The sequence below is a fragment of the Hibiscus syriacus genome, unplaced genomic scaffold (assembly GCF_006381635.1).
Source record: "Hibiscus syriacus cultivar Baekdansim isolate YM2019G1 unplaced genomic scaffold, ASM638163v2 tig00111377_pilon, whole genome shotgun sequence".
NCBI lineage: Eukaryota > Viridiplantae > Streptophyta > Magnoliopsida > Malvales > Malvaceae > Hibiscus > Hibiscus syriacus.
In genome coordinates this window covers 198587-225457 of record NW_024063073.1, presented here as the reverse complement: position 1 = coordinate 225457, position 26871 = coordinate 198587, and the positions used below count along the sequence as shown (strand labels likewise).

The window sequence follows — 26871 nt, the reverse complement described above, 5'->3', positions numbered from 1 at the left end:
ACCGCCTTGCATCCAGGTTTGAGCTTGTCCCCCGAGGTTCGCAAAAAGTGCCCCCAAACGAAAATATGTAGTCTTTACCAAAGTCGCTACTGGTAAGTGACGTGCACCCTTTAAGGTTGAATTGATTGTCTCTGCCAAGTTGGTTGTCATGTGTCCATATCGATATCCACCATCATATGCGTTCGTCTACATTTCTTTATCGATGAGGCTGATGTAATCATATCCTTCCTCGTTCTTCGCCCGCAACTCTTGAAACATTGATTCAAACATTCGAGGAAGTAGTTCGTAACTTGATAAAAAAATGTATAACTTACTAACTTGTTGTCTTTGCAAAATTAAAATGATCGAAAGAAAATAAACTCGCTAAGTTTCACTTACCCATGCGCACAATTAATTGACGCTCATCATTCTTCTTGTACCTTCCATGGTAGTTTGCGACAATGTGTCGAAGACAATACCTATGTTGGACAAAGGGTGGTTGCCACATTGGACCCAAAGACTCCATTGCTGCTTTGATCCCAGCTCCGCGATATGAAATGACACAGATGTTTTCCCCGTAATAACATGTGCCCGTAAATTTCGGAGGAAAAAAGCCCAAGAAGCTGTATCTTCTCATTCGACAAGAGCAAAAGCAACTGGAAGAATGTTGCGATTGTCATCTTAGACAACTGCCAATAATAAAACTTGCTTGTATTTTCCATACAAGAAAGTCCCGTCGATCTGGACCATAGGCTTGCAGTATTTGACAGCATTAATGCACTGTGGGTAACTCCAAAAAACCCGATAGAATTGGCATCGATCGCGAAGAACTCAATCATTATGGTATGCATAGGAGGTTTCGAAGTCCACAATTATCCCATGATTCAACGTTCGCACCAGCCTAAACCAACCTGGAAGTTCGTTGTAAGATGCATCCCATTCGCCATGAAGTTTGACAATGGCATTTTGTTTTGCCAACCAAGCCTTTTTATAGGAGATAGTGTACCCATATTGCGATTGTATAGCTGAAATCAACACCGCAACAGCTATATGAGAGCTTGCTTTGACCATGGACATGATGGCTTGGCATATTACTTCAGAGTCCAAGTTGGGATGATCTTGGTTGACCCCTCCAGCACAACATGTGTGAGGACCGTTGTATACTGTTAGTTCCCATATGTTGTTTTTCCTCTTCCTCTTCGATACGCGAACCATCCAATTGCATCCGTTTTCACGCTGGGCACAATAGCATACATATTTTTCAGTTGTGGAGCGGTCTACTCTGGACTGAACAGAATTACGGATATTGTAATTTTTGATAGCCATCATCGCTTCTTCTTTGCTTGAAAACTCAATGCCTAAAGATAACTCACCATTATTTATTGATGAGTAATACCCATAGTCACCGAGATGAGGCATATCCGCAAATTCTGGCCCGTACATTGCACCATAATCAGCTTCATACATGTGTGCAGGAGGGTCAACTTGTGCCACATTTCCTAGAACTTCATCATCATCGGAGTTGAATTGCGGTGATTATGGGTGAATGAATAGTCCAGTCTCAGCACCATCTGCACCAGGCTCACGAAGCGGTTCTTTTGGTGGAGATGATGATTCCTCCATGCTCTCCACATTTAGGTCGCAAAATCTACTACTTGCACGCCTTCCCCTTGAAATGGAAGGCATATCGACATTGAGATTGAAAAAGCTCGCAGTCGAATGCCTCCCCCTAGAGCTTGAAGCCATCGCGTCAAATGGAAACTGCACAGATGGTTACGTCGATGGCATCTCCATATTAAAGTCAAAGGGATTTGCAGATGAATGCCTTCCCCTTGAACTGGATGCGATGTTGTCATACGGATTGTTCGTCGACCTACCTCGGTACATATTGTAAGGAGTTGCGGATGAATGTCTCCCCATTATGGCATTAAAATCATTACACATTACTGTCGTTGGGCTGTCAACTTGATCAACTTGTTCAGTCAGCCCATAGTGGGAGCTTAATGATTGACCCCTAACAACACACACTTGAACAAAATGTGCATACATCTCAATAGCGGCGTCTGAATAATTACTTTGAGCTTCAACCATCATTTCAACATCATCATTGTTCGAAAGTTCGAACGCTGTATAAGTTAATGACAACAATGATGTTGGAAATCTATATTGCAACGACGACACTCTTCTACTACTTCCAACATGAATCTTCTTCGAAATTTTCGTTATCAGCTCCTCAAGAGTTATGTTTCTCTTGAATGATATTTTAACACGCTCATTTGATACGAAAACAACGCCTGTTTCATCTTCTCGAATTTCACCATCATAATAAACAATAGCTGAAAGTCGTGCCATTATTTGAGTTTAAAAGTGTGGCACTATTATATCTGCAAAAAAAAATAAATGAAACAAACATGATTTAATAAATTATATATGAATGAACATATAACACAATAAAATTTTTATACATCAACGTAAATAAATTAAATAATATAATTTAATATTATTACCTGCACCGCAAAACTATTTCGACGTATGCTCCCGCTTTCCAATTTTACAAACACAAAAATTAATTGAAAATAATTAGTATAATATTTTTTTCAAATAATCATAATAAACAATAAATATAATAAAAAATTATAACAAAATTACCTTATAACGAAAAATTGCACGAACTTATAAATAAAATATGAGAAGATTGCTAGAATTATTGACTCGTTGACGGAATTGTTGTATTAATTTATAAGTTGAGAGGAGAGATGTGAGAAACTTAACCGGCGGAGAATTGTATTTATAGCGAGGAAAGTTATACAAAACGCGGTACCTGCCATGCGCTATATAAAATTATGTCAGGAGTAAAGGTATGTCGCGGTACCTGCCCTGCGCTATATAAAATTAAAGGTATGTCGCGGTACCTGTCCCGCGCTATACCCTATGTGGCGTATAGCGCGCTGCAGGGGCCGCGCTATACCCACTTGTATGCCAGATCATCGTATAGCGCGGTGCACGGGCGCTTTACTGCTAAGGGTGTTAGATCAGGAAATGTAATATGACTGGTGTTAGATCGGGAAATATACTGTTCACCAGTGATATATCGGGAAAATCGCCTATATTTTAAGGGTATATTTAATCAAGAGTAGTTTAGAAGGAACATAAACGGTAGATAGCAAAACTAATTTACCTATGCAACTTCAAGTGTTGACTGTCACAATCTTCTAAAAGTTATGTTAATCACTTAATTCCATAATCCAAAGCCATTATGCACTCTTCCTTTTCGGCTATGATGCTCTTTTATTATACCTAGGGATGACAGTTAAACTCGAAATAAATATGATTCGACTTGACTTGATCTTATGGAGTCGATTTTCTTAAAAAAATTGGGTTTAAATTGGGTCAGATTGGATTTTTAAGAGGTAAGGTCAGGCCGAGTCGAATTAGAGTAGAGGGTGGAAAAACTCTGATCCGAGCATGGGGCTAATAATATAAGTTTTTTAAAAAATTATTATTTTTAATTAGGTCATTCTTTTATACGGGATCGGATTGAATTGAGTTATATTTATACTCTAAAAATTCGGATTGGATCAATGTTGGATGGATGATATATATGTTTTGAGTCAGGTCTGATCGGATGGAGGATATATAATTTTGGGGTCAGATCGAGTTTGGATGAAAGATACATATTTTCAGATCGGAGAGGATTGGATCGAATTGTCCAAAAACCTGACCCGTTGCCATCCCTAATTATACCCATACAAATTGAGAAAAATGATTATTCTAGTTTTTATTTCAAAAAAGATCTTTTAAAAATATGTTTTTACTAGTATATATATAATATCAGGTTTAACAATATTTATAATCTCCATATTTATAATATTTAAACTTTTAATCATTTTTAATTTGACACTTTAACTATTATTTTTGTTTTGTTTTGGTCATCCAACTATTTTTGTTTCAAAATCATACATAACGTTATGTTTTGGTTTCACTTTGGTCACTTTCCCTTAAAAAATTAAAAGTGATGTTGATGTAACGTTATAAGATAATGTCACGTCATCATTGATAATTTTTTTAAAACGTGACATTATGTATGATTTTGAAAAAATAATAATACTTGAGTGACCAAAATAGAACAAACTCAATAGTAAATAGTTTTCCGTAATACTTGATATAAATTAAAATTTATTTAATTAATCATTAAACTAAAATACTAGAAAATAGATTAATTTCTGAAGTTGAAAAGTGAAAACTCTTAAGTCTAAATTCGAATTTTGTTCCAATTAAATCTGAACCATTAATGGTAAGCCATTTAGCCTATTCAAATTTTGAAATACCAAGGTATGGATCTTTATGTTTGAAATCTTTAAATTCGAGTTTAAATTTTGAAAGTATTTTTAAAAGTGATTTTTAATTTTTTAGAATAATTTATATTTATAGTTTGAATATCTTTGTATGATATAAAAATAAATATTAAATAATAAAGATAAACATAATGAAACGGACAGGTAGAAGGAAACTAATAACTAAATAAATAGGTGAGCTAAACCATTTTTTAAAGTTATAATTATAAGATATCTTAAGCTATTAAATATATCAAAGGATAAATTAACAAAATACATTTTAGTTTTTTTTCTTTGAATTGCCCGTCCAGCTCAGTCGGTAGAGCGCAAGGCTCTTAACCTTGTGGTTGTAGGATCGAGTCCCATGATGGGCAATTCATAATTCTGACTGCCGGATGTCTTCCACTGAAGCTGCCCTCAACCTGGCGTTGGGGGCAGCCTACTACCTTACCTCCCTCTCATCCTATTACATATGAGAATAGGGTCAACTAATTTTTTTTTGTTTTTTTTCTTTCTCAATTAAGAATCAAATCTAAAGAACGAATCAATTTACCTCGGTGGTTAAAGAAATTGTTGTTGTTCTTAGATGTCACATGTTCGAGTACCAACGACTACAACAGAGTGATTGAACGTTTATTATCAAATGGTGAACAAACATTTTGTAATCACCTTAACAAAAAAAAAAATCAAATCTAGAAAAGGGAACAAATAATAAAAATATGGGTAAATATACATTTAGCACCCCAACATTTATTTTTGTTTCTTTTAATTAGTCAACTATTATTATTATTTTTAAATCGTACCTAATTTTACATTTAACTAACGTGACTTTTTTTAAATCTTTTTAATGATGACGTGACATTAGACATGTTAGAATTACAATTAATTTTTAGGTAAATTGTATTTAGGTATATTTTGACAATTATTTATTGAGCATAAAGACTTAAAATCTAGTTTCTTTTTAAATTTTCATTGTTTCAACTTAAAAACTTTTACCTTATTCATATAAAATCATAAAAGAATATTTAATCACTGCAAACAAATCCAATTTCAGTCAGTAAGTAGGCAGTTTAGAGCTACTCATAACCATATATAACTGTCTAAATATTGCTTAATTTAAAAATTATTTAAATATAATATTTATATTATTCATTCAAAAACACGAGTAAATACTAAAATTAGTCAAAACTAAAGAAAATAATAATAGTTACTATTACATATCATTTTAAAATAAATTCAATAAAGCATACCATAAGATGTAATGTGCATGCCACTAATAAATCAAAAATTTGATGTCTTATTGAATCTGTAGGTAGTTTTGACTTCCATAAGATGCTCAGATAACTCTTCACATCACGTTCAAAATTTTCACACTCCAAGTAAAACTTAGTGAGACAGTAATATAGCTAAAATGAGATAAAACGTAAATTTCATAAAATATTATAAACATAAATCTATAGTTTAAATACAAGCATTAAAACTTTCAAACCGAACTATTCATGCTGTTTTAATCTTGAAAACCTGAAAAATCATTATCTATTGATTTTATCAAAAATCATGCAAATCAATATCAAATATCATAAACAACTTATGTTCTTTTTATTCAAATATATTTCAGAACTTTCTTTTCAATTCCATGTTCATTTCTTTCATATTATGTCATAACTTTCACATATACTTTTATAGTCCAATGTATATGTAAGATAATACAATGTACATGAGTCAGACGAGTGTGCACAGTAAGCAATTCAATGCTATCATCTCAATCAAAACATATTAGCACACACATTGCTATTATATCAGAATCATAATATGCACACAAAGTGCAATCACATATGAAATATACTAGTGTATCCACTGGTAACACCACAATTATCATAAGCAGACACAATGCTATCATATTGGAATCATAATATGCACACAAAGTGCAATCATATCGGAAATATACTAATGCACTCACCAGTAACACCACAATATATTAATCACTCCACCTCATGGCGTGCCAATTATACTTACGACTCTCAATGCAATATATAATGGGTTTTATTTTAAATTCATATAATTTATAATTCAACATTTTCGATCAATAGCATTTTTCCAATATTATTCTCATAAAAATCATAATTTGGGCAATTCATATCCTGAACATTCATAAATCATTCATGCGAACATTATATAAATAATTCGTATTTAAAATAGAAAACATACTTTAAAATAATACGAGATTAACTTATCACAAGTCGTCCTCAATCAAATTAATCAAATAAACTATTGCACTCATTTTACAATTTACTTATAAATCAAAATATAAGTCTCACCAAGCTTTAGCCTTAATCTTTTGCTTTAAATTGCTTTAATTGCATAATTTTTTAAAATTTCATATTCTGATAGTTTGCACTACTTTCAAAGAAATATTATTTTGTATTAATATACAAAATGAAAATTATTTTGTTTGTACCAATGAAAATTAGACTCGAATACAAATCTAACCATATAAGGCACTTCGTCTAGTTCTATATATAATTTATAGCGAATTTTCAAAGTTGACTAACAGAAGTTGTTTTTGGCATAATCAGCTGCCCTGTTTTCTGACCTATCACTGATTAAAAATTCATATTTTTTTGTATACTCTTTGAAATCGGTTACAATTTGTTCTAAACGAAACTAGACTGATATACGAATCCAATGATATAAGATTCATCTTTAAATTATTTTTGTATAGTTTCTGGTGATTTTCTAAATTTACTATTCATAACATAATTTCTATGCATATTTCACGAACTTGCATTCTTAACTTATTCACTAATTCTATAGCTTACCAATTGAACATATAGGTTTGAATCACACTTCGCATAAACTAGGAGTCACTTCTTAACGTAACTCCAACACTAGCTCATCGCAAGCCAATGTTTGTTCGATAACATAAATACAAGTTAAATACACTCACTTTTGCCTCATAATTGAACATTTTCCACGATATTCTTCTCGATCTCACACTTTTTCCTCCCTTTACAAACTACTTGAATCACTAGATTTAACGTGATCTGATAACTTATAATAACATAAAATATTCAAACTATATGTTAATATTAAACTAACATAATCTAAATTTAAATATAAAATTCAATAGAAATAAATATGATACTTAAATTGATATAAAACTAAATCGTAATTCAATCGAAATTTTCAAACTTCTCAAAATTCTTATTCAATCCCATGAATATTTATTTTCACTATCAAATCAACCCTTTAATTTTTTGCCAATTACACCATCAAGCCATAAATTGTGAATTATTTTTAGAATTCATATTAACTTTCAACTTAATTCATAATGACCCTTCACCATTATGATCATTTTACATTAATCACATAAAATTTCTAGCACCTTACTAAAATATTCAAATCAACACTTAAACATTCAAAAGCTTAAAATTTCATCCTAAACTTTCTTAGACTTTTCAAATTCAACCTCATAACTTGATAAACTTGCAATTAAATCTCAACTTAATAATTAAACCCAAAAATTAGCATACTAAATAAAATTTCCAGCATTTGCAATAATTACTCAAATGATACTTCTACATTTAATAAACTTGAAATTAAGTCCCTATAATATTGGGACTTTTTGAATTCCACCCTCGACTTTACCAAACTTGCAATTTGGTTCCAATCAACTTTCTAACTTAAATTTCTAGCATTTCAACTATAAAAAATCAGCATTGAACCCTTCAAATATTACATTCTTGCAATAATTTCCCACAATTCTCAAAACTTGTATATTAACCCTTTTACTAGCTCCAGGCTCCAAATTGATATCCAAATCACACATAACACTTCTAATATTAATTCTAGACCATAGGAAAAAAAATTCCTTAATTTTCCCTAATGGTTGAATCTCACTATGGTCTTAAGGCTAACTTTTCATTCAATTCCAAGCATGAATTCAACTTCCTTACTTCAAATTCATGCTATTCTAATCAACACAACATCAAATTGAACCAAAATCAATCAATCACCAAAACCCTAATTAGGCCAAATCAAACTACAAGGCTTTACACATCACTTTAATAACCACAAATGCATTAGAATTAATCTCAAACATAAAAAACATAATAATCTTTCATTAAATCTTCAAACTCTAAAAACCCTAATAAACCCTAACTTTCAATATCAACACACAAGCATCTTCACCATGAAATATTATATCAAATGATAGAGAATTTCATGTAGATTAATTCTCTATATAGTAGCTTAATCCAAAAATCAAGTATATTGCTTTAAAAATCAAAAATAAAATCTTACATCTTCATGCAATGAAGTTTTGGCCAAGAGAGTTTTGAAGCTGAAAAATTGTTGTCTCTTGATTATTATAGTATTAATTCATAATATACATGGCATTTAAACTAGTTAAATTGAATTTAAAATTCAATTCTTGAGAAATTTCATTTTTACCATTAATGAACCTTAATAATTACCAAATACCATTTCATTATATTCCATTAAAATATTTCATAGTCAAAGATGTACAATCTTGACTTTGACTTTCTATTTTGGCCATGAAATTTTCAAAAATTACATTTTAGTCACTAAAATTTCATTGTTCAACCAAATCTAAAAAATTATGTTGATCTAAGTTAAATTTCTTTGACCTAAAATATGGAAATAATATTTCCAACCATTTCTAACATCCTTCAATTTTTTTAAAATTTTGGTTCGATCCGATTATCCGATTTCAATATCGAACTTTATCACTTTATAACTTTTAATACAAATCTCGTACTGAAAATATGATTCCCATGAAAATCAGTGTTTTAAGTCAAACTGTTCATTTACGGGATAAAATATATAATTTTTCAAAATTACATTTTGGTTCCTAAACTTTTACAAACTTTATACTTTAGCCCCAAACTTTTAAAACTTACATTTTAGTCACTAGGCAATTTTTTTGTATTACATTTAGTAACTAAACTATAAGTTTTGGTTCATTTTAGAACTTAAACTATCAAGTTTTTTTCAAAGCCATACATAATGATTATTTTTTTCGTTTTAGGACATCGACATAAAAATTTCACGGCACCGTATTTTTAAGGTAAATTAATTCATTCACCACTCAACTATCTTATCACTCCTATTTTGGTACTAAAGTTTCAAATTTTCAATTTAACTAGTCAACTTTCAAATTGCTCCTATTTTAATAACTCTAATTTATTTTATTAATATTTTTTATGACATGACATTTATTATTATTTTATTAATGTAATTAAAAATAAATTTGAAAGTTAGAGTGATTAAATTAGGAGTGATTTAAAAGTTAAGTAATTAAATTTAAAAAATTAAACTTCAGTTGCCAAAATAAGAGTGAAAAGATAGTTGAGCGATGGATGATGCAATTTATCCATAAAAAAGGTGTCACATGCAAATCACCATTAAGTTTTTAACTTTGAGGTACTAAAACAAAAAAAAACTAAACTTTAGGCACAATTTTGAGAAAAATGAAATTTTAGATATTAAAACATAGAAAAATTGATAATTTAGATACTGAATACATAATTTACCTTAAATTTTAATAGCGGGTGACCAAAATAAAACCAAAATGTAACATTAGCCATGATTTTGAAAATAAAAATAATTGGTGATCATAATGAAACTAAGTGATAGTTAGGTGCTAAAAATGTAATATACTATAAAAATATTTATATATTATAACACCAAAATCCAACTGAATCCATAAAAAAGGGGGTGGGGGAGGTAATATACGGTATTTATATAGAAACAAAGAAAGGAAAAGGAAAGCTGAACTGCACGCACTGAAACTGAGTGTGCAGGAATGTGATAAACCAAAAAGCAACTTCCTTAAGTACCGTTTCTCTCATTTTCTTCTCTCCGCCTGCCTTCTTTAATACCATTACTTCACTTCCTCTTCCTCCTCCTTCTTCTTCCTCTCTCTCTTTGTCCGGAAACGGAGACCAAGACTCCGGCAGATGAGTCGTTTGGCGCCGTTATCAGAAGAACCCATTAACGAAGAAGACTCTGCGAACAATTCAAAGAAAGGCTTGTCATGGAAAAACTGGCTCAAAACCCATATCTCTCTCGTCTTCAACAAGAAGTCTGATCTTAAAATCCTCTTGATCGTTTTGGGTTGCCCTCTTTTCCCGGTTTCCGCCCTCTCTAAACCACCCATCAATGAGGTAAACCAATCTCATTTTCCTCTTTTCTTTTAACGATTTTCAATCTCATGAAATGCTGTTCGATATTTCTTGTGCATGAGGTTTTTTGGTATGCGGATCACTTGATATTAGATTCACGTTTTAAGTTTTTTTTTAAGTCTTGTTGGATTTGGAGCTTTTTTTTCTTGGGACATTTTTCCTTGTTCTTTGTAACCAAAGTTTATATTATTCTTAGGCCTTAGGTTGGTGATAAAGTGTTACGGTTGGGTTGGCTTCTATAGTTAATAGTGGCTCTCAACTTATACGGCCTCAAGTCCCCACCGGCTTCCCACCATGAAAGCACCCAAAAGGAAAAAAAGTAACATTTTTTGTGGGTCCTTTTGTTTATTTATCAAGTTGAGTTTGTGTAAAACGGTAGGAGAGATTTAATTAATTAAAAAGTCATACCCCCCCCCCCCTTTCATTTTCTTTTCCTCAAAATTAGCACTTTCAGGATGGAATTTACTTATATCAATTGCTCTGATCTTGATCCTTTCTCCTTAGAATCATTGTTGAGCAGCATCCAAAGGCCTTTAACTTGCTCTAATTAAGTGCTTTCTTTTTATGGATGGAATCCTTGAGTTGTTATTGTTAGATTTCAAATATATTTTGTTGAAGATATGGTGAAAAATAAGAATCCAGATTTGCAGGGGCAAAGAAAATGAAAAACAATAGTGTGCTGATAACCATGTCTGACTTTGATCTGTTTCCCTTTGAGGTTGGTTTTAATTCAATCCAATACTCCATACGGCAAATGCTTCATGTTTTTCAATAACTTGAAACTGAAATTGTTGAAGGGATTTTCGGATTCAACTCGAAGCAATCACTCTTCAATTAAGAATCGGAACTCTTGTGCATAACAGGTATCATCCTCAGCTCAATACATTATACAACATTTTACAGCAGCAACAGGATGCCGGAAATCGGAAGGGACGGTGAGAAACATTTTTGTGACTGGAAAAGTAACAATGGCGATGGTAGATGAGCTAGGTGCAACGGTAGGCTCGGTGGCTGGAGCTGCCGGAGTTGCCCAAAAAGGATGCTTTGTTATGTGGCAAATGGTACCTAATAAATGGCTAATTGAATTGGTTGTGGGTGGTCACAAGGTTATAGCGGGTAGCGATGGCAATGTGGCTTGGCGCCGCACGCCATGGCTAGGAACACATGCAGCCAAAGGCGGTGTTCGTCCCCTACGCCGAGCTCTTCAGGCAAGTGATCTTTGTTTGATTTAATTATCTGGGGATCATTGTTATAATTTCATTTTCTCATGGTTTCCCATTGCTATAGCAATTAGTGGTCCCTTTTGTTAGCTTAAGACTAGTACTGCGGTCCCATGTTGGTATAAACAATTATTGGGGCGCTTTTCTTTACTTTTTTAATAATTTCTGAATTAGATCTATGCGATCTTGACTTGTGATTTTTTAGGTCCAACATGACAACTGCTTTACATGTAATCATCCGATGAACTTCAAGAAAGGAATCATTTGGAATCATTTATTTATTTTCTTTCGAGGATTAATGTGCATAAGATCAATTTTTTGATGATATTTGGATGACTTAAAATGTTTCCACTGAGCTGAAAGTCTAATATCGTAGATTTCGGAATCATTCTCTCGTATGCATATCTAAGATGTTTGTGTTCTTGTACACTAGGATGTTAACTTGTGTAAACTTGTTTTTTTTTTCTGTTCTTACAACATATAAAAGAATTTGTTATCCGGACTTTTCGATTTCCTTAAAGTGTTTATGTTCGACGCGCATCCTGATATGATATGGGGGTATGATCCCCGACTATATGATATTCCGGACTATGAAAATCATAGCACATTTTGCTTTGGAAGTAGAAAAAAGTAGTTTTGAGTTTTGACCATCAACAACCACTACCTAAAATATTCATCCGTTGATGTTTGCATTTTATGATAAAAAGTATCGAATAATTCTTGTAGGGACTGGATCCTATGGCAATATCAGCTGTATTTTCCTCAGCTCAGTACATTGGAGAGAAACGGATCTCCGGAACTGATTGTTTCGTGTTGAAACTATCTGCTGATCAAGTGGACTTGGCTGATCGGAGTGATAACACTGCTGAGATGATCAAGCATGTCATATTCGGCTACTTCAGCCAAAGAAGTGGACTGCTGGTGTTTCTAGAAGACTCTTACCTGACCAGGATTCAATCACCCGGAACACACCCTACATATTGGGAAACAACAATGGCTACCAAAATTGAAGACTATAGGTTAGTGGAAGGTGTCATGGTTGCACATTCTGGTCAGTCTAATGTTATCATCACGAGATTTGGCGATAATCTAAAGGCAGGCCTCTCAGTCACTCGCATGGAAGAGATATGGACCATCGACGATGTTGCTTTCAATGTCCCCGGACTCTCCATCGATTGCTTCATCCCTCCCAAAGAAGTTCAGAGAGATTTCCCGGACGAGAACTTGGATTGGCGGTCGCCTCTGCATCGATGATGAAGGCTAAACACTACTCGGTTGCTAATCGCTTTCGATATAAAGGCATTCGATCTCGACGCTGTTTTAACTTTTGACTGGAGTAGGCCTGACACTCATCTATAAGCATATGTATATAAAATCACATTATATATATTTTTGGGTCCCAGTGTTTAGAACTATAGTAGGCTTTCGTATTGCTTTAACTGATTATGGAATCATTTTGTATAACCCTGAAAAAAGAGAGTATCTTTCAGCAATTCATAGCGGCCAGCTTTGCTGATCTTCAGATCTTTGCAGACTATTTTGTATGCTTAAAGTCTATCAGGGAACGTACATGTGTTTGTGTTGTGTATTCTGGCCATTTATCTGACGTGTAATTTTGTTGGAAAAAGCAGCAGATCGCATAAAAGAATCGAACTAAGATCCCACATCGTTTTCTGATAATTTACTTAAAAGAGTAGGTAAGAATGATTTGTTCATTGAAAATTTTAACATGTATTAGGTGAATCCACTGACAAATCCAGTGCCTAACAAATTCTATTATCGATATAAAAAAGGCTTAAGGGTAACGTATGCCGATGCCAGACAGATAGCGATTATTCTGTAAGCTAGTTTCAATAGGTGATTCACATGAGAAAATTCGTCCAAAACCAGAGAAAAAAGTCTCTAGGATTTAACAGAATATTATAAAATCAAAACCATCCAAAAATCAGCCCACAAGCCAGACTGTTATAGCAAAAATCGTGTTTATCCGAATTTTACCAAAAATAGCAAAATCCCGAAAATCACTCTAAATTGAAATTCGAAATAAAATAAGCAATCTGCAAAAAATTCGACCCAAATCGGATTTAAATTGACTTCCTAACTGACAAGCGAAATATTACCATAAATAGTAAAAAATAAATAAAACTAGTGATTCGGAGGAGAAAACGGCAAATTTTAGGTCATGGTATCTGAGCGCCATCAAGGTACAATCTTACAGCTCAGCATCATCTGTCTCGGATCCCCCTGCATCATATGCTCTTATAGTATATTAAATTTATCAATTTTACTTATATCATATTTTCACATCAATTTTATCCTCGAAGTTATTTAATTGTATTAATTTGTACCTTTAATCGTTTTGACTAACATAACCATTAGTTTATGGTTACGTGGACGTCAACAGTTTTTACAACTAAAATTGTGATGTTTCCTTTTTCAGAGGATTGAAGTTGTGATTTCTCCTTTTATTTCTTATACCACCCAAAACTACGCAGTTTTTGGAACCAAATATGTATCACCATTTTAATATTTTTTTCATTTTATTTTTTCCCCTTCTACCTGTGCTCTTCACTCTGAGGCATTGCCCTATTGGTTTCCAGGTACTTTATCGATCGATCATTGGTGACCACTGTATTGGTCACCATCGTCGGTTGCCGGTCAAGATCAAACTTCACCAATTAGCTCGTTTTGTTCTTGATCATGGATGAATTCTATTTTTAAAAAATTTAAATATACACTTAAACGACATCGTTTCGAATTCTTTATTTCTCTTATTTTTTCTCTACTTTACAATAAGGTGTACCGGTTGATGCTGCAGCCACCACGTTATTTTTTTATTCCGGCCACCGTCTATTGTGGTCGGCAATTACTGCAATGGGTCATGAGAGATGTGTAGATCGTCTAATGTTCTCCCATCAGATTGACCCATAAAATGTTCCGGTAAATGCTTTTTCGTTTATCCTCAAAAAGGGGAAACTTGGGCTCTCTTCAAAGATTGGGACGCTAAGTGGATTTCAGATCCAGAAAAGCATAAACCACCGTACGACTATGATTTTAACGAGGAAATTGACATCGGGGTTGCACATTTCTTTAAAGTGAAAGGGTTTGTCAGTATTTTCCACAAACTAAACATGACGGGGTTATCTCATTTCATATATCATCATGTGAGCTTTACAGATTTTCACATCGAGTTCCCTCGTTCAGAATGACTGGCAACGAAAGAGAAGGTATTCCTGTGGGATTTTCGAGTTAGATCCCACTTCTCTTCCTGCCTATCCTTTTCGAGCTGATCGATTCTAGCGATACGAAGCTGGTAATCACAATGCCGAAAATTGTTCTGGTCCTAATCATCCTCAAAATCAAGCAAAAGCTACGATAGATTCGGAAAGTAATCTCACTTCTGTGAATAATCAGATGGGTGACGTTGAAAAGAATCCTCTGCATCCAGAATATCTACAAGGGAACCACGTTGTATGCTTAAGGATCATGGTCAAGTTGATACAGTTCATTAAAAGTTCGATGAATAAAATAAAAGAAAATAGCAAAATTCAACGAGGAACGATGTAATTTACCTATATATATTATGTAGTGTAATATTCGGTATGTAACGGTATGAAGATCAACTTAACCTATCAATGATGTTTCCAGATAAGTTGATATCTTCTCTCTTTGAAAACTTCCGAAAAAGCACATGCTTCCCCTAAAGCATTTGCAGACTTACAATCATCACTAAGGGGTGTTTGAATTAAGGGATGTGAGATTCTCATACGAATGAAATTCACATTCTCATGTTTGGTTAGCTGAGAATTTCATTCCCGGTAATATTTTATTATTAATAGTAGGTTTTTTGGTATATTATCGGGATTGTCATTACCTCCATTTCCTTAAGTATTATTGGATTATCGACATTTTGGACTAAAATGCCCTTAATTTTTTTTCTTCAAAAATATCATTTTTCTGTCATTGAATAATAAAAATTATACGAATGTTAAATTATAAATTTATCCTTAAATTATTTTAGATTTACAAAAAAATCTATAATTAAAATTTTATATGAAGTTCATGGGTTAAAATAAAATTTTACCTTTTCATTAAACCTTTTTATATTTTCAATTTTGTAAAAACAATATATATATATATATATATAAATTTTATGAATTTAAATTTGTTAAAGAAAATAAATAAATATTTTTCAACTTGTTAAAAAAATAAATATATAATAAGGACAATTTGGTCAAATATACATTCCAATAATCTTTTATTCCTTTAACCAAATACCGTAATCTTGCATTCTAAACCAACCAAACACAAAATACAACATTCACAGTAATCCTATTCCCTGGTAATCTTACATTCCGTGAACCAAACGCACCCTAAGGGAGTTTCATAATCCTGATTAAAATATTTTAGGCTTATTTATAAATAATGTCTAAACTATTTTTTTTTAGAGTGTTTGTTGAAAAAAATAAACGAGATTGTGACGGATTTTAACAATTTACCCTTTTACTTTGGATGATGGAGGGACAAAAGAAAATGAAAGAGTAGAAGAAGATGATAGGTGGACAGTTAGATCCTCATATATAGAGACAGAATATGTCCCTATCACAATCTTGCAAGACGGTTTATATAGAGATTTTTAATATTGATGTCATCATAGGATGAAAATGTTGATTATTTATAGGTTGACAGGATAATTATATATATTGTTAATAGATATGTGGACTTATCAACGATCATGTCAAGAGATCGTAACTGGTCAGAAGATATAAAATTCTAGAGACTTTGAGAAACTCTGAAAGAATAATAACGGAGAGATGTTGACGGAGGAGGTCTGATGGAGGCATAACGATTGTCCTCCATTGATCGAATGAATGTCATTAAGTGACTTTAATCGAGAATTACGTAAAAATCATACCAGATTATTTCAAAAAAAAAGTTGAAACAAAATCAATGATCTAATCATACTATATTATATAAAAAAAAAAATTTGAGATCATCAACAGGTTTAGTAAAAAAAATTCATATCATATACCCATGTTTAGTTTGCCTCATTTTCATCGAGAAAAAAAGAATATTACTAATAATAAATTTTTTTGTTAAGATTTTGAAAATCTTATTACCATTAATTTCTTAGTTATTTGCATATATTCTTCGTATTAGCTAATTTATTTATATTTTTAACTAGATGATTAATTATTTTTGGGTAAATTTATTAAATATTTTCTTCTAAATTAGTTTAATTTTTAATAAATTAGTTTAAAATTAATTTAAATTATTAATTTAGAGTTAAATAATATTGAAGATACAATATTAACAAAAACACCATTTAAATATTAAATATTAAGCTAATTTATTTTCAATCACTAAAAAATTAATTTAGAGTTTTATTATATTTCGATGATAAAAGATGGGAAAACTTGAACTTTTAAAATTTTAGGGATTAGATTTTTAATAAAAAATTTATAGAAAATTTTAAAACATATGATAATTTTAAATTTTTAAGTACAACGATTGTCTCGCCCACCCAGCTAGATCAATCCTGCGGTCATGTCAGGAAGCATGAATTTATTTCAAAGAAATGGCATACAGAGTAGCCTTTGCATGAAAATTTAACATTAAACTGTACCTATTTCTCATATCATTCTTCCCTTAAATTCACCTCATTCTGCTTTCTCTTTAATGATATCTCAGTTTCATGATCCCAGACCCCATTATTTTTCAAATCCTTGTTGTTGTTCCTTATATTATATTATAGGGTAGGGTTAGTTTACCAGTGTTAAAGTTGTTAAGCCAAGCATTTTTCCTTTTTAAACTAAACAAAATGGTTGATCTGTTGTCACTCCTCGAAACCACCACCACCACCATCAACGACTGTAATCTCGCGCATTGCCTAGGGACGTGTTCGGCTGTGAGACGAAGGTCGAGAATCGTTAAAGGTGCTGATAGCGGTGCGGCGGACCAGTGTTAAAGTTGTTAAGCCAAGCATTTTTCCTTTTTAAACTAAACAAAAATGGTTTGATCTGTTGATTCATACTTTTCTTTCTTCTCAACTTCTCCTTTTTCTTGATGGGGGCCTTGTTCCTCGGTTGTTTCTCTGTTTCACCGAGCAAACTTTTCGATAAACGTCACTCCTCGAACCACACCACCACCACCATCAACGACTGTAATCTCGCGCATTGCCTAGGGACGTGTTCGGCTGTGAGACGAAGGTCGAGAATCGTTAAAGGTGCTGATAGCGGTGCGGCGGTTATGGATGCCGGGAGCCTTAATCATGTCGTCGCCTAATCCGAATATGAATACTCAGGCAGATCTTATTGCAGTTAAAGATTTGGTGCCTCATGGAGGAACAACTAGCTTGGTGGAGTTGCAAGAGGGCATTGGCATTGTTAAGTTTCTTAGAGGGAAGGAGTTTTTCATTTCCGGCTCAACTGGTTTTCTTGCCAGAGGTACTCGAGCTCGGTGCTGGATACGAAGTATTTGTCTTAGACTTGTTCGAGATTCGAACTACGTACCCGGATTATTATTTTCTATGTCCATGTCCAATACAAATTTGTTAAAAGTATTTCTAAGTTGTTCTATAACATTGTTTCCTATAGGTTTTTCAACTCACCAAGAAAGTATATGATATATAATATCTTTTTTTTTATATATTTTCCTTATATTAATCATATGCAGTTCTTATTGAGAAGATTTCACGAACTGTGCCTGATATTGGGAAGATATTTGTGCTAGTGAAGGCTAAAACCAAAGAAGCTGCAATGGACAGATTGAAAACTGAAGTATGTTCTGTCTTTTATTTTTCTTGCTTGATTATCGCATGTTTGAATGATTTTACTTCCTACCATTGAATCAAATTTTAGTTTCTTTTTGCTTCTTTTTTCTTCTTCTTCTTACTGTGTTTTAGATCATAAATGCTGAGATTTTCAAGTGTCTGCAACAAACATATGGGAATAGTTACCAAAGTTTCATGTTGGGCAAACTTGTCCCTGTGGTAGGGAATGTTTGACTCTGATCTTGGATTGGATGCTGATGTTTCTGATTCGATCACGAAACGAGTCGACATTATCGTGAATTCTGCAGCTAATACAACCTTTGATGAAAGTTTTGATCATTTTTCTTTTCCTTTTCGGATCCGTTCTTTAAGATTGTCGAACTGTTGAGATCAAGATCATTTTGAAATTTAATTGGAAATTGCAGATATGATGTTGCCATGGATATAAATACAAGAGGAGCATGCCGTCTCATTGGTTTTGCCCAGAAGTGCAGGAAACTTGAACTCCTTCTGCAAGTTTCAACAGGCAAGTATCCAAAATCAATACATGGAAATCTCATGGATGTATGAACATAATGTTTTTATGTGCATCATATGTTAATGACCAAAGACGAGGAAGAGTTATGGAAAAGGCATTTGACATGCCGAGATCGGTACCCGAGTTTGATATCGAGGAAGAGTTCGTATTGGCTCGAGGTACCGAGGAAGGTTGTGATGAAAGTGAAGTGGCTCAGAAAATGAAAGAATTGGGTCTAGAAAGGCGCAGGGTGTGTTATGAACATTTGGAATCTTACTCATGACTTAGAAACAGTAGTGTACAAATCATCTCGTATCTGTTCCTCTATGATTAATTTTCCGTTTACGCATCGAATCGGTGATTACTGCACGACCAGGGCTAGAAAACACGGCTGGCAAGACACATACATGTTCACGAAGGCTATGGGAGAAATGATGATCAATAACATGAGAGGAGAAATACCGGCGGTGATAATCCGACCGAGTGTCGTCGAAAGCACCTGCAGAAAACCATTTCCTGGATGGATGGAAGGAAATAGGTATCTCTTGTTTAAGTTGATATATATATATATATATATAATGCAAAGGTTTCAAAGAAAATATGGGACTAGCCTTTTGTTTCTATCATAGGATGATGAATCCTATAGTATTAAACAGGTTTCCTTGTTGACCCCAATTGCGTCTTGATGTTGTGAATTCTTGTTGTCTCTAATACATGCATCAATTCTGATACTATTGTGTTCGATGAATCAAAACGACGACAAAACGTGGCAGGTTCCGGCCGATATGGTTGTGAATGCAACCTTGGCAGCTATTGCAAGGCATGGGATGACCCCAAAACCAGATATTAACATCTACCACATTGCATCATCAGTTGTGAACCCACTGGTTTTCCAAGATCTAGCCAGCATGCTCTATGAGCAGTTGAGCACTACAACTCGAGGTCTTTCCACGACTCGAAGGGCACCCCGATCCACGTCCCGTCAATGAAGCTGTTCGGTTCCATGAACGATTTCTCGGCCCACCTCTGGCTAGACACCATGCACAGAACCGGATTCGCAGCGTCTCGGAGCGGAAAGTCGTCGCAGAAGCTCAAAGCGGTACGTTGTAAGTCGGTGGGGCAGGCAAAGTACTTGGCCAACATATACGAACCGTACACATTCTATGGGGGAAGGTAAGCAAATAGTTTGCATTGGATTGTACATTTGCACATGACCTTGAAATCGAAACCCACTGACATGGAAGAGAAAAACAACAACAATTGTTAGGTTCGACAACAGCAACACCATGAGACTAACGGAGAAGATGTCTGAAGAAGAGAAGATGAGCTTTGGATTTGATGCGGAAAGCATAGAATGGAAAGATTATACAAAGAATGTTCATATTCCTGGGCTGAGGAGGCATGTTATGAAGGGCAGAGGGATTCGTTCTTCACCTGTTAGCTAGATTTTACCAGAATCATGTATGAAATAAATGGATTTTTCATACATTTTTCTTTATGTTATAGAAAACCAAGCAAGGCAGAGAAGTTCAGCCTTCTTATTTGTGATGTAATTTAACTCTCTCGAGGGTTCTATCAATTAAAGTTAAAGGGACAATTTAATTCAAATATGATAGATTCTGACTCGATTTGATTTGATAGGGTCGATTTTTTTAAATATCGGGTTTGAGTCGGATTGTTTAAGGTGCAAGGTCAGGTCAGGTCGGGTTTGGGTGGAGAGAGAAAAAAATCCGACTCGATCCGAGGATAATAATATAATTTCCTAAAAAAATTATTATTATTTTTAATTAAATCCTTATTTTTATTGGGTCGGATCGGATTTATACTATAAAAATTTGGATTAGGTTGGAGTCGGATAGAGGATATATATTTTTCGGGTCGGTCAAGTCGAATGGAGAATAAAATATTTTCGGATCAGATTAGATTCAAGTGGGGATACATATTTTCGGATCAAATCAGATTGACAAAAACCCGATCTTAACTCGACCCATTGCATCCCTAAATCATCTTTATACGTCCAAAATTTTCATTGTTTTTGCATCTAAAGCAATCACTAAATATTTTCGGATCAGATTAGATTCAAGTGGGGATACATATTTTCGGATCAAATCAGATTGACAAAAACCCGATCTTAACTCGACCTATTACCATCCCTAAATCATCTTTATCCATCCAAAATTTTCATTGTTTTTGCATCTAAAGCAATCACTACATTTTATCCTTGCCAAAAAATATGCTCTGCTGACACGGTGAAGAAACGGCCAAATTAAATAATGCTCATTTTAAAAATAGATGTCAAAATCAATATTACATAGCATCCCTAACTGTGTCATTTATTGTTGTACTTTAGATGTTCAATGTTTTATTCCTTATAGACTAACATGTTAATGTTCCGAAATTGAATTTAACGGCCGATTCACGATTTGTTTGTTTTGAAAATTAAATTTACTGATGTTTTTTATTTTATTAATTGTGTTTATTTAAAATTTTATTTCTTTACGTTGTACAAAAATTTTGTATAATTAATTTACGTGTGTCAATCTTAAAAAATATCGATGGATTAACAAGTCATTATCTTCGTTTTTGCGGGTGATAAATATGAATAATTACGTGTCTGATTTGATGATTGATTCAATTAATGGTTGGTTTGAGATGATAGATGATAAAATATATAGTTTAACCTTAAAGGAATTAAAAACAATAGCTTTCAACCGCTTCTAATGAAGTTCAACACAAAGCATATGGGTGGTCTTGATTGAGGTTAGGTTGGTTCATTAAATGGGAACCTAAAGAGTAGAAGCAGGCAGCAGCAAGTTGGTGCAAGGCGATTGTCTTTACGAGAGATTGGATGGTTCACAATCGTTTGAATCAGTTGAAACGATGGCCTTCATGGAGGGATTACACATGATAATCGAGAATAAATGAATCATACAATCATCGAAGGAGATGCCCGAACAATCATATAATCACAATCGTTTGTTTTGAAAAATGAAATCTGCATCACCTTTTAGTATCAAAATGAAAAAGTTGATGCAAAGCAAAATGGAAAGCCCCAATTCTATGGTTCTAATCAAGTTAGAATGTGTCATTGCTGACCCTTAAGCGCGTTTGACTGCCAGCCAAAGTCTACCAAAGCCATGGACCTAAAAGATCTAGATTTTTTCAACCAGAAAAAATGATCAACAGCTCAAAGATTTATTTTTTATGTACGGAAAATCCAAAACAACGAAGCCAATTTCCTCAAACTTTCCTCCCAAACTCCTTTAAATCAATTTGAAACTGTGCAGTGGTGGTAGTTTTCTTTTATTTTCTGTTCTTTTTTCGTTTAGTTCTTCTTCTGATCCCCCGTTTGCAGGAGGGAAAAGAAGGGAATACACAAAGAAAAGAAGAGATTGAATGGAGAGTGTAGTTTGCCAAGGGTTGGTGTTATCTGCAATTTTTTCATGGATTGTAATAGCTTGTTTTTTCGATGTAACTAAAAAGTTTAGATCTCTGCTGCAACCTTGGGCCTCTCACCATGTTGTTGGAGGAACTATCACCATACTCAAGATCCAGGTTTTGACCAAAATAAACGATACCCAGATTGTCGTTTTACTTTTGGTTCGATCATTTTTGTTTTTTGTTTGATGGGATTTTGTTTTTGTTCTTCTTCGTTTTCAGAAACATCAGCATAAATTCTTGGATGCTCTCTTTTCTGGGTTGTCCTGTGTGGTTTCTGTGCCCTTCTACACCGCGTTTCTTCCGTTGCTTTTCTGGGTGTGTTTTCTACTTTTCTTTCACTTTTTGGATAATTTTGATTTGTAGTTTTTCTCATGGGCTGTTTCCTTTTATGATGTTTCCAGAGTGGGCATGGGAAATTGGCCAGGCAAATGACACTGCTGATGGCCTTCTGTGATTATCTAGGAAACTGCATAAAGGTACTTTTTTTACATGGTTTTATCGTTTCTTTTATGATAATGTGTTGAATGAAGTAAATTTTAATATTGATTTGCTTTTTGCTTGATGGTCTGTGTTTTTAGGATGTGGTATCAGCTCCTAGACCAAATTCTCCGCCTGTTAGAAGAATAACGGCCACAAAAGATGAGGAAGACAATGCTTTGGAATACGGGTTGCCTTCTTCGCATACTCTCAACACAGTATGCTTATCTGGGTATGGAGGTTCCCTACTTACATAAACCTTTTGATTTGGCAGCTGTGCGAGCATTTGCGGTTCACATTTTATCAATAAGTTGTTCTCTAAATGACTTTGAGAAAATGGTTATGTATACACCATAAAACTTTGATGGAAGTACTTTGAGGGTATCTAAAGAGGGATGATTGTGTTGCTTATTGTCCTTCAATATTTTCCGAAACACCTAGAACAGAATATATATATATATATATATATGATGGAAACTTTATAGTTCCACATGTCGGTAGGATGAGAAAACAAAGGAAAACTAAAATAAGAGCTTTGGAGGTTTGATAGATTGTCAGTCCTTTACAATAAAGTAAGCACTATACCATATTTACTTGTCAAGCAACTTATCAGCTGATATTTTCCAGATTCCTTGTATACTACGTTCTATCCTATATACAGAGCGAAGATGCTTGTGTGAAACTTGGTGTGGTCACCCTTGCTTGCTTGCTTGTGAGCCTAGTCGGTTTTGGTAGGTTGATTTTCTTCAGAAGTTCTTGGTGTTGCTCTCGGCTTTCCTTTTTGCAATATTCAGCCGAATTTTGTTTCATTGGTAGGAAGGGTCTACCTCGGCATGCACAGCTTAATTGATATCGTTGGTGGTCTCATCATCGGGTTTGTCATTCTTGCGATGTGGTTAACAGTCCACGAATATGTGGATGCCTTTATTATCTCTGGACAAAATGGTAAGTAAATCTACATTCAACACACTTGTGTTTTCATAGGCCGGAAGAATCTGTCTGAGCAGGTTGAATTTTCACCAATCCAATGAGGTGATTAGGGATCTAAACCGGGGGTTTGACATTTCTGTATAAAGAGGGTACATGCTAGCTTGTAGTTCCTGTAAAGATGGGAACTTTTAGGGATAGTGAAGTTAGTCTTCTATCTCCCCGGCCTTGGTTCCGTTGATTAAAATGACCATCGACCTTTTTAACTTACAAAATATGATTGGTAATCTAAATGCTTGAAACAAAATTATTCTCATGGTTATAGTTGAATAATTGAATGTTGAAACATAATACATTTTTTTTATATTGTTTATGCCTACTTTTCATGTTGTAGTTACATCATTTTGGGCTGCTCTGAGCTTCCTCTTACTTTTTGCGTATCCCACTCCCGAGTTTCCAACTCCAAGTTTCGAGTATCATACTGCCTTCGACGGCGTTGCATTTGGAATTGTAAGTAATTGATCACCCGTATAGCATTGATGCTATACAAGTCTTAGCTACTTTCTGTTATCACCGGATTTATTGTAGGAATGCATTTTCGATGAATTATTGCCTTTAAAGTTAATTAACATCCTTGAATGCAAAAAAGTTAAGATCATAAGCACATAGAAACAACAAATTAGTATTCGTGAGAACTGCGATCCGTTGCTTTCAGTTAAGAAGAGGAAATTCTGTGGGGCAAACACCATATCATCCTGTTTTGATAAGATAGCTGACGATGTTCGTGCCTTGAAAATTTTGAAATTGGCGGTGTCACAGCATTTGCTCTTGTGAACTTCATGGTTGACAAACCACTATGTTTATGGTTAGAATTATTTAGAGCTGAAATTATGTTACACAATAGCTTATAGAATTACCCCATTAGAGTCTTATCTATTCTGTACAGTAAAAATTAGCTTTGGTTTGTCAAGTTCTTTCGGAAACTTTGGATTTTTATAGTTTAGTACACCAAAGAGAAATGCCCCTTCTTTCCCTCCAAAAAGCCTATGGTTAGTTAGCAAATCAACTCCTGATGGCATTAGGGAGTGACGGTTGCTGCGGCAAGTTATTTTCTGTAGCCGTTGGATCATTTAGAAATTGCATCAAGAGTAATTATAAGCCTGGTGTTCTGCATTTTGACAAATATTATTGGCATGAATAAATGGATATCGACACATGCCAAAACAGAAAGGATGAAGCAAATTCAAGTAGGTGAAATGACGTGGTTAGTGTTATTCAACCATGCTGGCATGGTATTTGGTACCATTATAACAGTAAACGTCCTAATCTTGGGAATGTACCGAGAAACAATTCTGTATCTTGTTATTGGCATATAGAATATGGTTACAGATCGTGATTAGTAATGTGCTTATCATCCAAGTGATGATGTTGGGTTTGTTCTATTGCATTGGCTGTTCATCTCCCTACCTACCCTACAGATGAAGCAGATAAAAAGGAAGTCACTTTGCTTTAAGCCCTGTGTTTATAGGAACCCGAAATTATACATAGGCGTGCATGTTACTTAGTATCATTCATTGGACGAAACAAGTAGGGTACAATATTTGCATTTGCATCATGAAAATCGATCGATCGATCCTCCCATTCGACTGCATCCACCAACAGATATACCAGGTTTTGAATTTACATTCATCAATGTAACTTTAAAAGTGTTAATGTTGAGCAGGTGGCCGGGATTCAGCAGACATACCACCAGTTCCACCACGAAGCAGTTCCACAAATATTTACCTCTGAACTCACGATTCCCGCTTTTCTGGGAAGAATGCTTGTTGGGATACCAACAATCCTGATGGTCAAGTTCTGCAGCAAGGCTCTCGCAAAATGGATTCTCCCGGTAGTCTCGAACACGTTGGGTATCCCAATAAAATCAACCAGCTATATCCCAATGCTTAATGGTTCAACTGCAGAGAAGAAATCCAGTGAGATTAAGCAATCAAGTTATATCCACAAGATGTTATTTTTCTCCGACCAGGATTTATTTGATGTCGACACCGGTATCCGCTTCCTTCAGTATGCAGGCCTTGCGTGGTCGGTCGTAGATCTTGTCCCGTCTCTCTTCTCTCACCTGAGGCTGTAACCTGTTTTAGTGGCAGCCTGCAGATGATTTGTAAATTCATTTGTTATGTTTGTTCGGTACTGAATTTGTCCATTTTCTTTTTTGTTAATGAAATGGTCCCCAAGAGTACGTTGGCAGCTTTGTACTCCCCTTGGCTTTAAAAAATGTTAGCATCTTCCTCCCATTTGGAAGTATTTTTGGTCCTCAGTTTCTTTTCAACTTGCTGATATTAGTACTCCATTGCTGGTCATTTGCAAAGCAATTCCTTGACCATCCTTTTATTATTGAAAGGATAAAATTTTCTTCAATTTCTAAGGATATTTTGCCTCGCCAAATCCTTTAGGGTGCGTTTGGTTCATTGAATGTAAAATTACCAGTGAGAATAAAAGATTACCAGTGTGAATAAAAGATTACCAGAGAATAAGATTACTGAGAATGTTGTATTTTGTGTTTGGTTATTTTAGCAGAAATGTAAGATTACCGTGTTTGGTTAAAGGAATAAAAGATTATTGGAATGTATATTTGACCAAATTATCCTTATTATATTTGTATAATATTAATTATAAAATATTTATATATTTTCTTTAAAAAATTAAATTATAATATTTATATAATTTTTCTACAAAATTAAAAATATAAAAAAGGTTTAATAAAAGGGTAAAAAAAATTTAACCCATGAACTTCATATAAAATTTTAATTATAGTTTTTTTTTGTAAATCTAAAATAATTTAAGGATAAATTTGTAATTTAACCTTCTTAGAATTTTTATTATTCAACGACAAAAAAAGAATATTTTTGAAAAAAAATAAAAATTTAAGGGCATTTTAGTCCAAAACGCAGGTAATGTTACAATACCTAAGGGAAATGAGGTAATGACATTCCCA

At 33.9% G+C, this 26871-nt stretch overlaps 2 protein-coding genes and 1 pseudogene across 2 annotated transcripts; all 3 read left to right on the top strand.

Annotated features, from left to right (window-relative positions):
* Nucleotides 1–10208: 10208 nt before the first annotated feature.
* On the top strand, nt 10209–13218 carry LOC120159801. Its single transcript, XM_039170344.1, has 3 exons — nt 10209–10501; nt 11383–11727; nt 12466–13218. Exons 1-3 carry the CDS (start codon nt 10295–10297, stop codon nt 12991–12993), a joined length of 1080 nt encoding a protein of 359 aa, XP_039026275.1. The 5' UTR covers nt 10209–10294; the 3' UTR covers nt 12994–13218.
* Nucleotides 13219–17805: 4587 nt separating this feature from the next.
* Nucleotides 17806–20607, top strand: LOC120159817 (annotated as a pseudogene).
* Nucleotides 20608–22226: 1619 nt separating this feature from the next.
* LOC120159793 (lipid phosphate phosphatase delta-like) lies at nt 22227–26177 on the top strand. Its single transcript, XM_039170341.1, has 8 exons — nt 22227–22583; nt 22689–22784; nt 22871–22945; nt 23048–23178; nt 23574–23677; nt 23763–23891; nt 24268–24383; nt 25597–26177. Exons 1-8 carry the CDS (start codon nt 22425–22427, stop codon nt 26005–26007), a joined length of 1221 nt encoding a protein of 406 aa, XP_039026272.1. The 5' UTR covers nt 22227–22424; the 3' UTR covers nt 26008–26177.
* The last annotated feature ends 694 nt before the right edge of the window (nt 26178–26871 follow it).

Excerpts from the sequence above, each read along its gene's own strand:
- LOC120159793 (XM_039170341.1), top strand. The coding sequence starts at position 22,425 with ATGGAGAGTGTAGTTTGCCAAGGGTTGGTGTTATCTGCAATTTTTTCA. Across the intron at positions 22,946-23,047 it reads ATCTAGGAAACTGCATAAAG|GATGTGGTATCAGCTCCTAG; the intron begins GTACTTTTTTTA and ends CTGTGTTTTTAG. Across the intron at positions 23,892-24,267 it reads TATTATCTCTGGACAAAATG|TTACATCATTTTGGGCTGCT; the intron begins GTAAGTAAATCT and ends TTCATGTTGTAG.
- LOC120159801 (XM_039170344.1), top strand. The coding sequence starts at position 10,295 with ATGAGTCGTTTGGCGCCGTTATCAGAAGAACCCATTAACGAAGAAGAC. Across the intron at positions 10,502-11,382 it reads CTAAACCACCCATCAATGAG|GTATCATCCTCAGCTCAATA; the intron begins GTAAACCAATCT and ends TGTGCATAACAG. Across the intron at positions 11,728-12,465 it reads CCCTACGCCGAGCTCTTCAG|GGACTGGATCCTATGGCAAT; the intron begins GCAAGTGATCTT and ends TAATTCTTGTAG.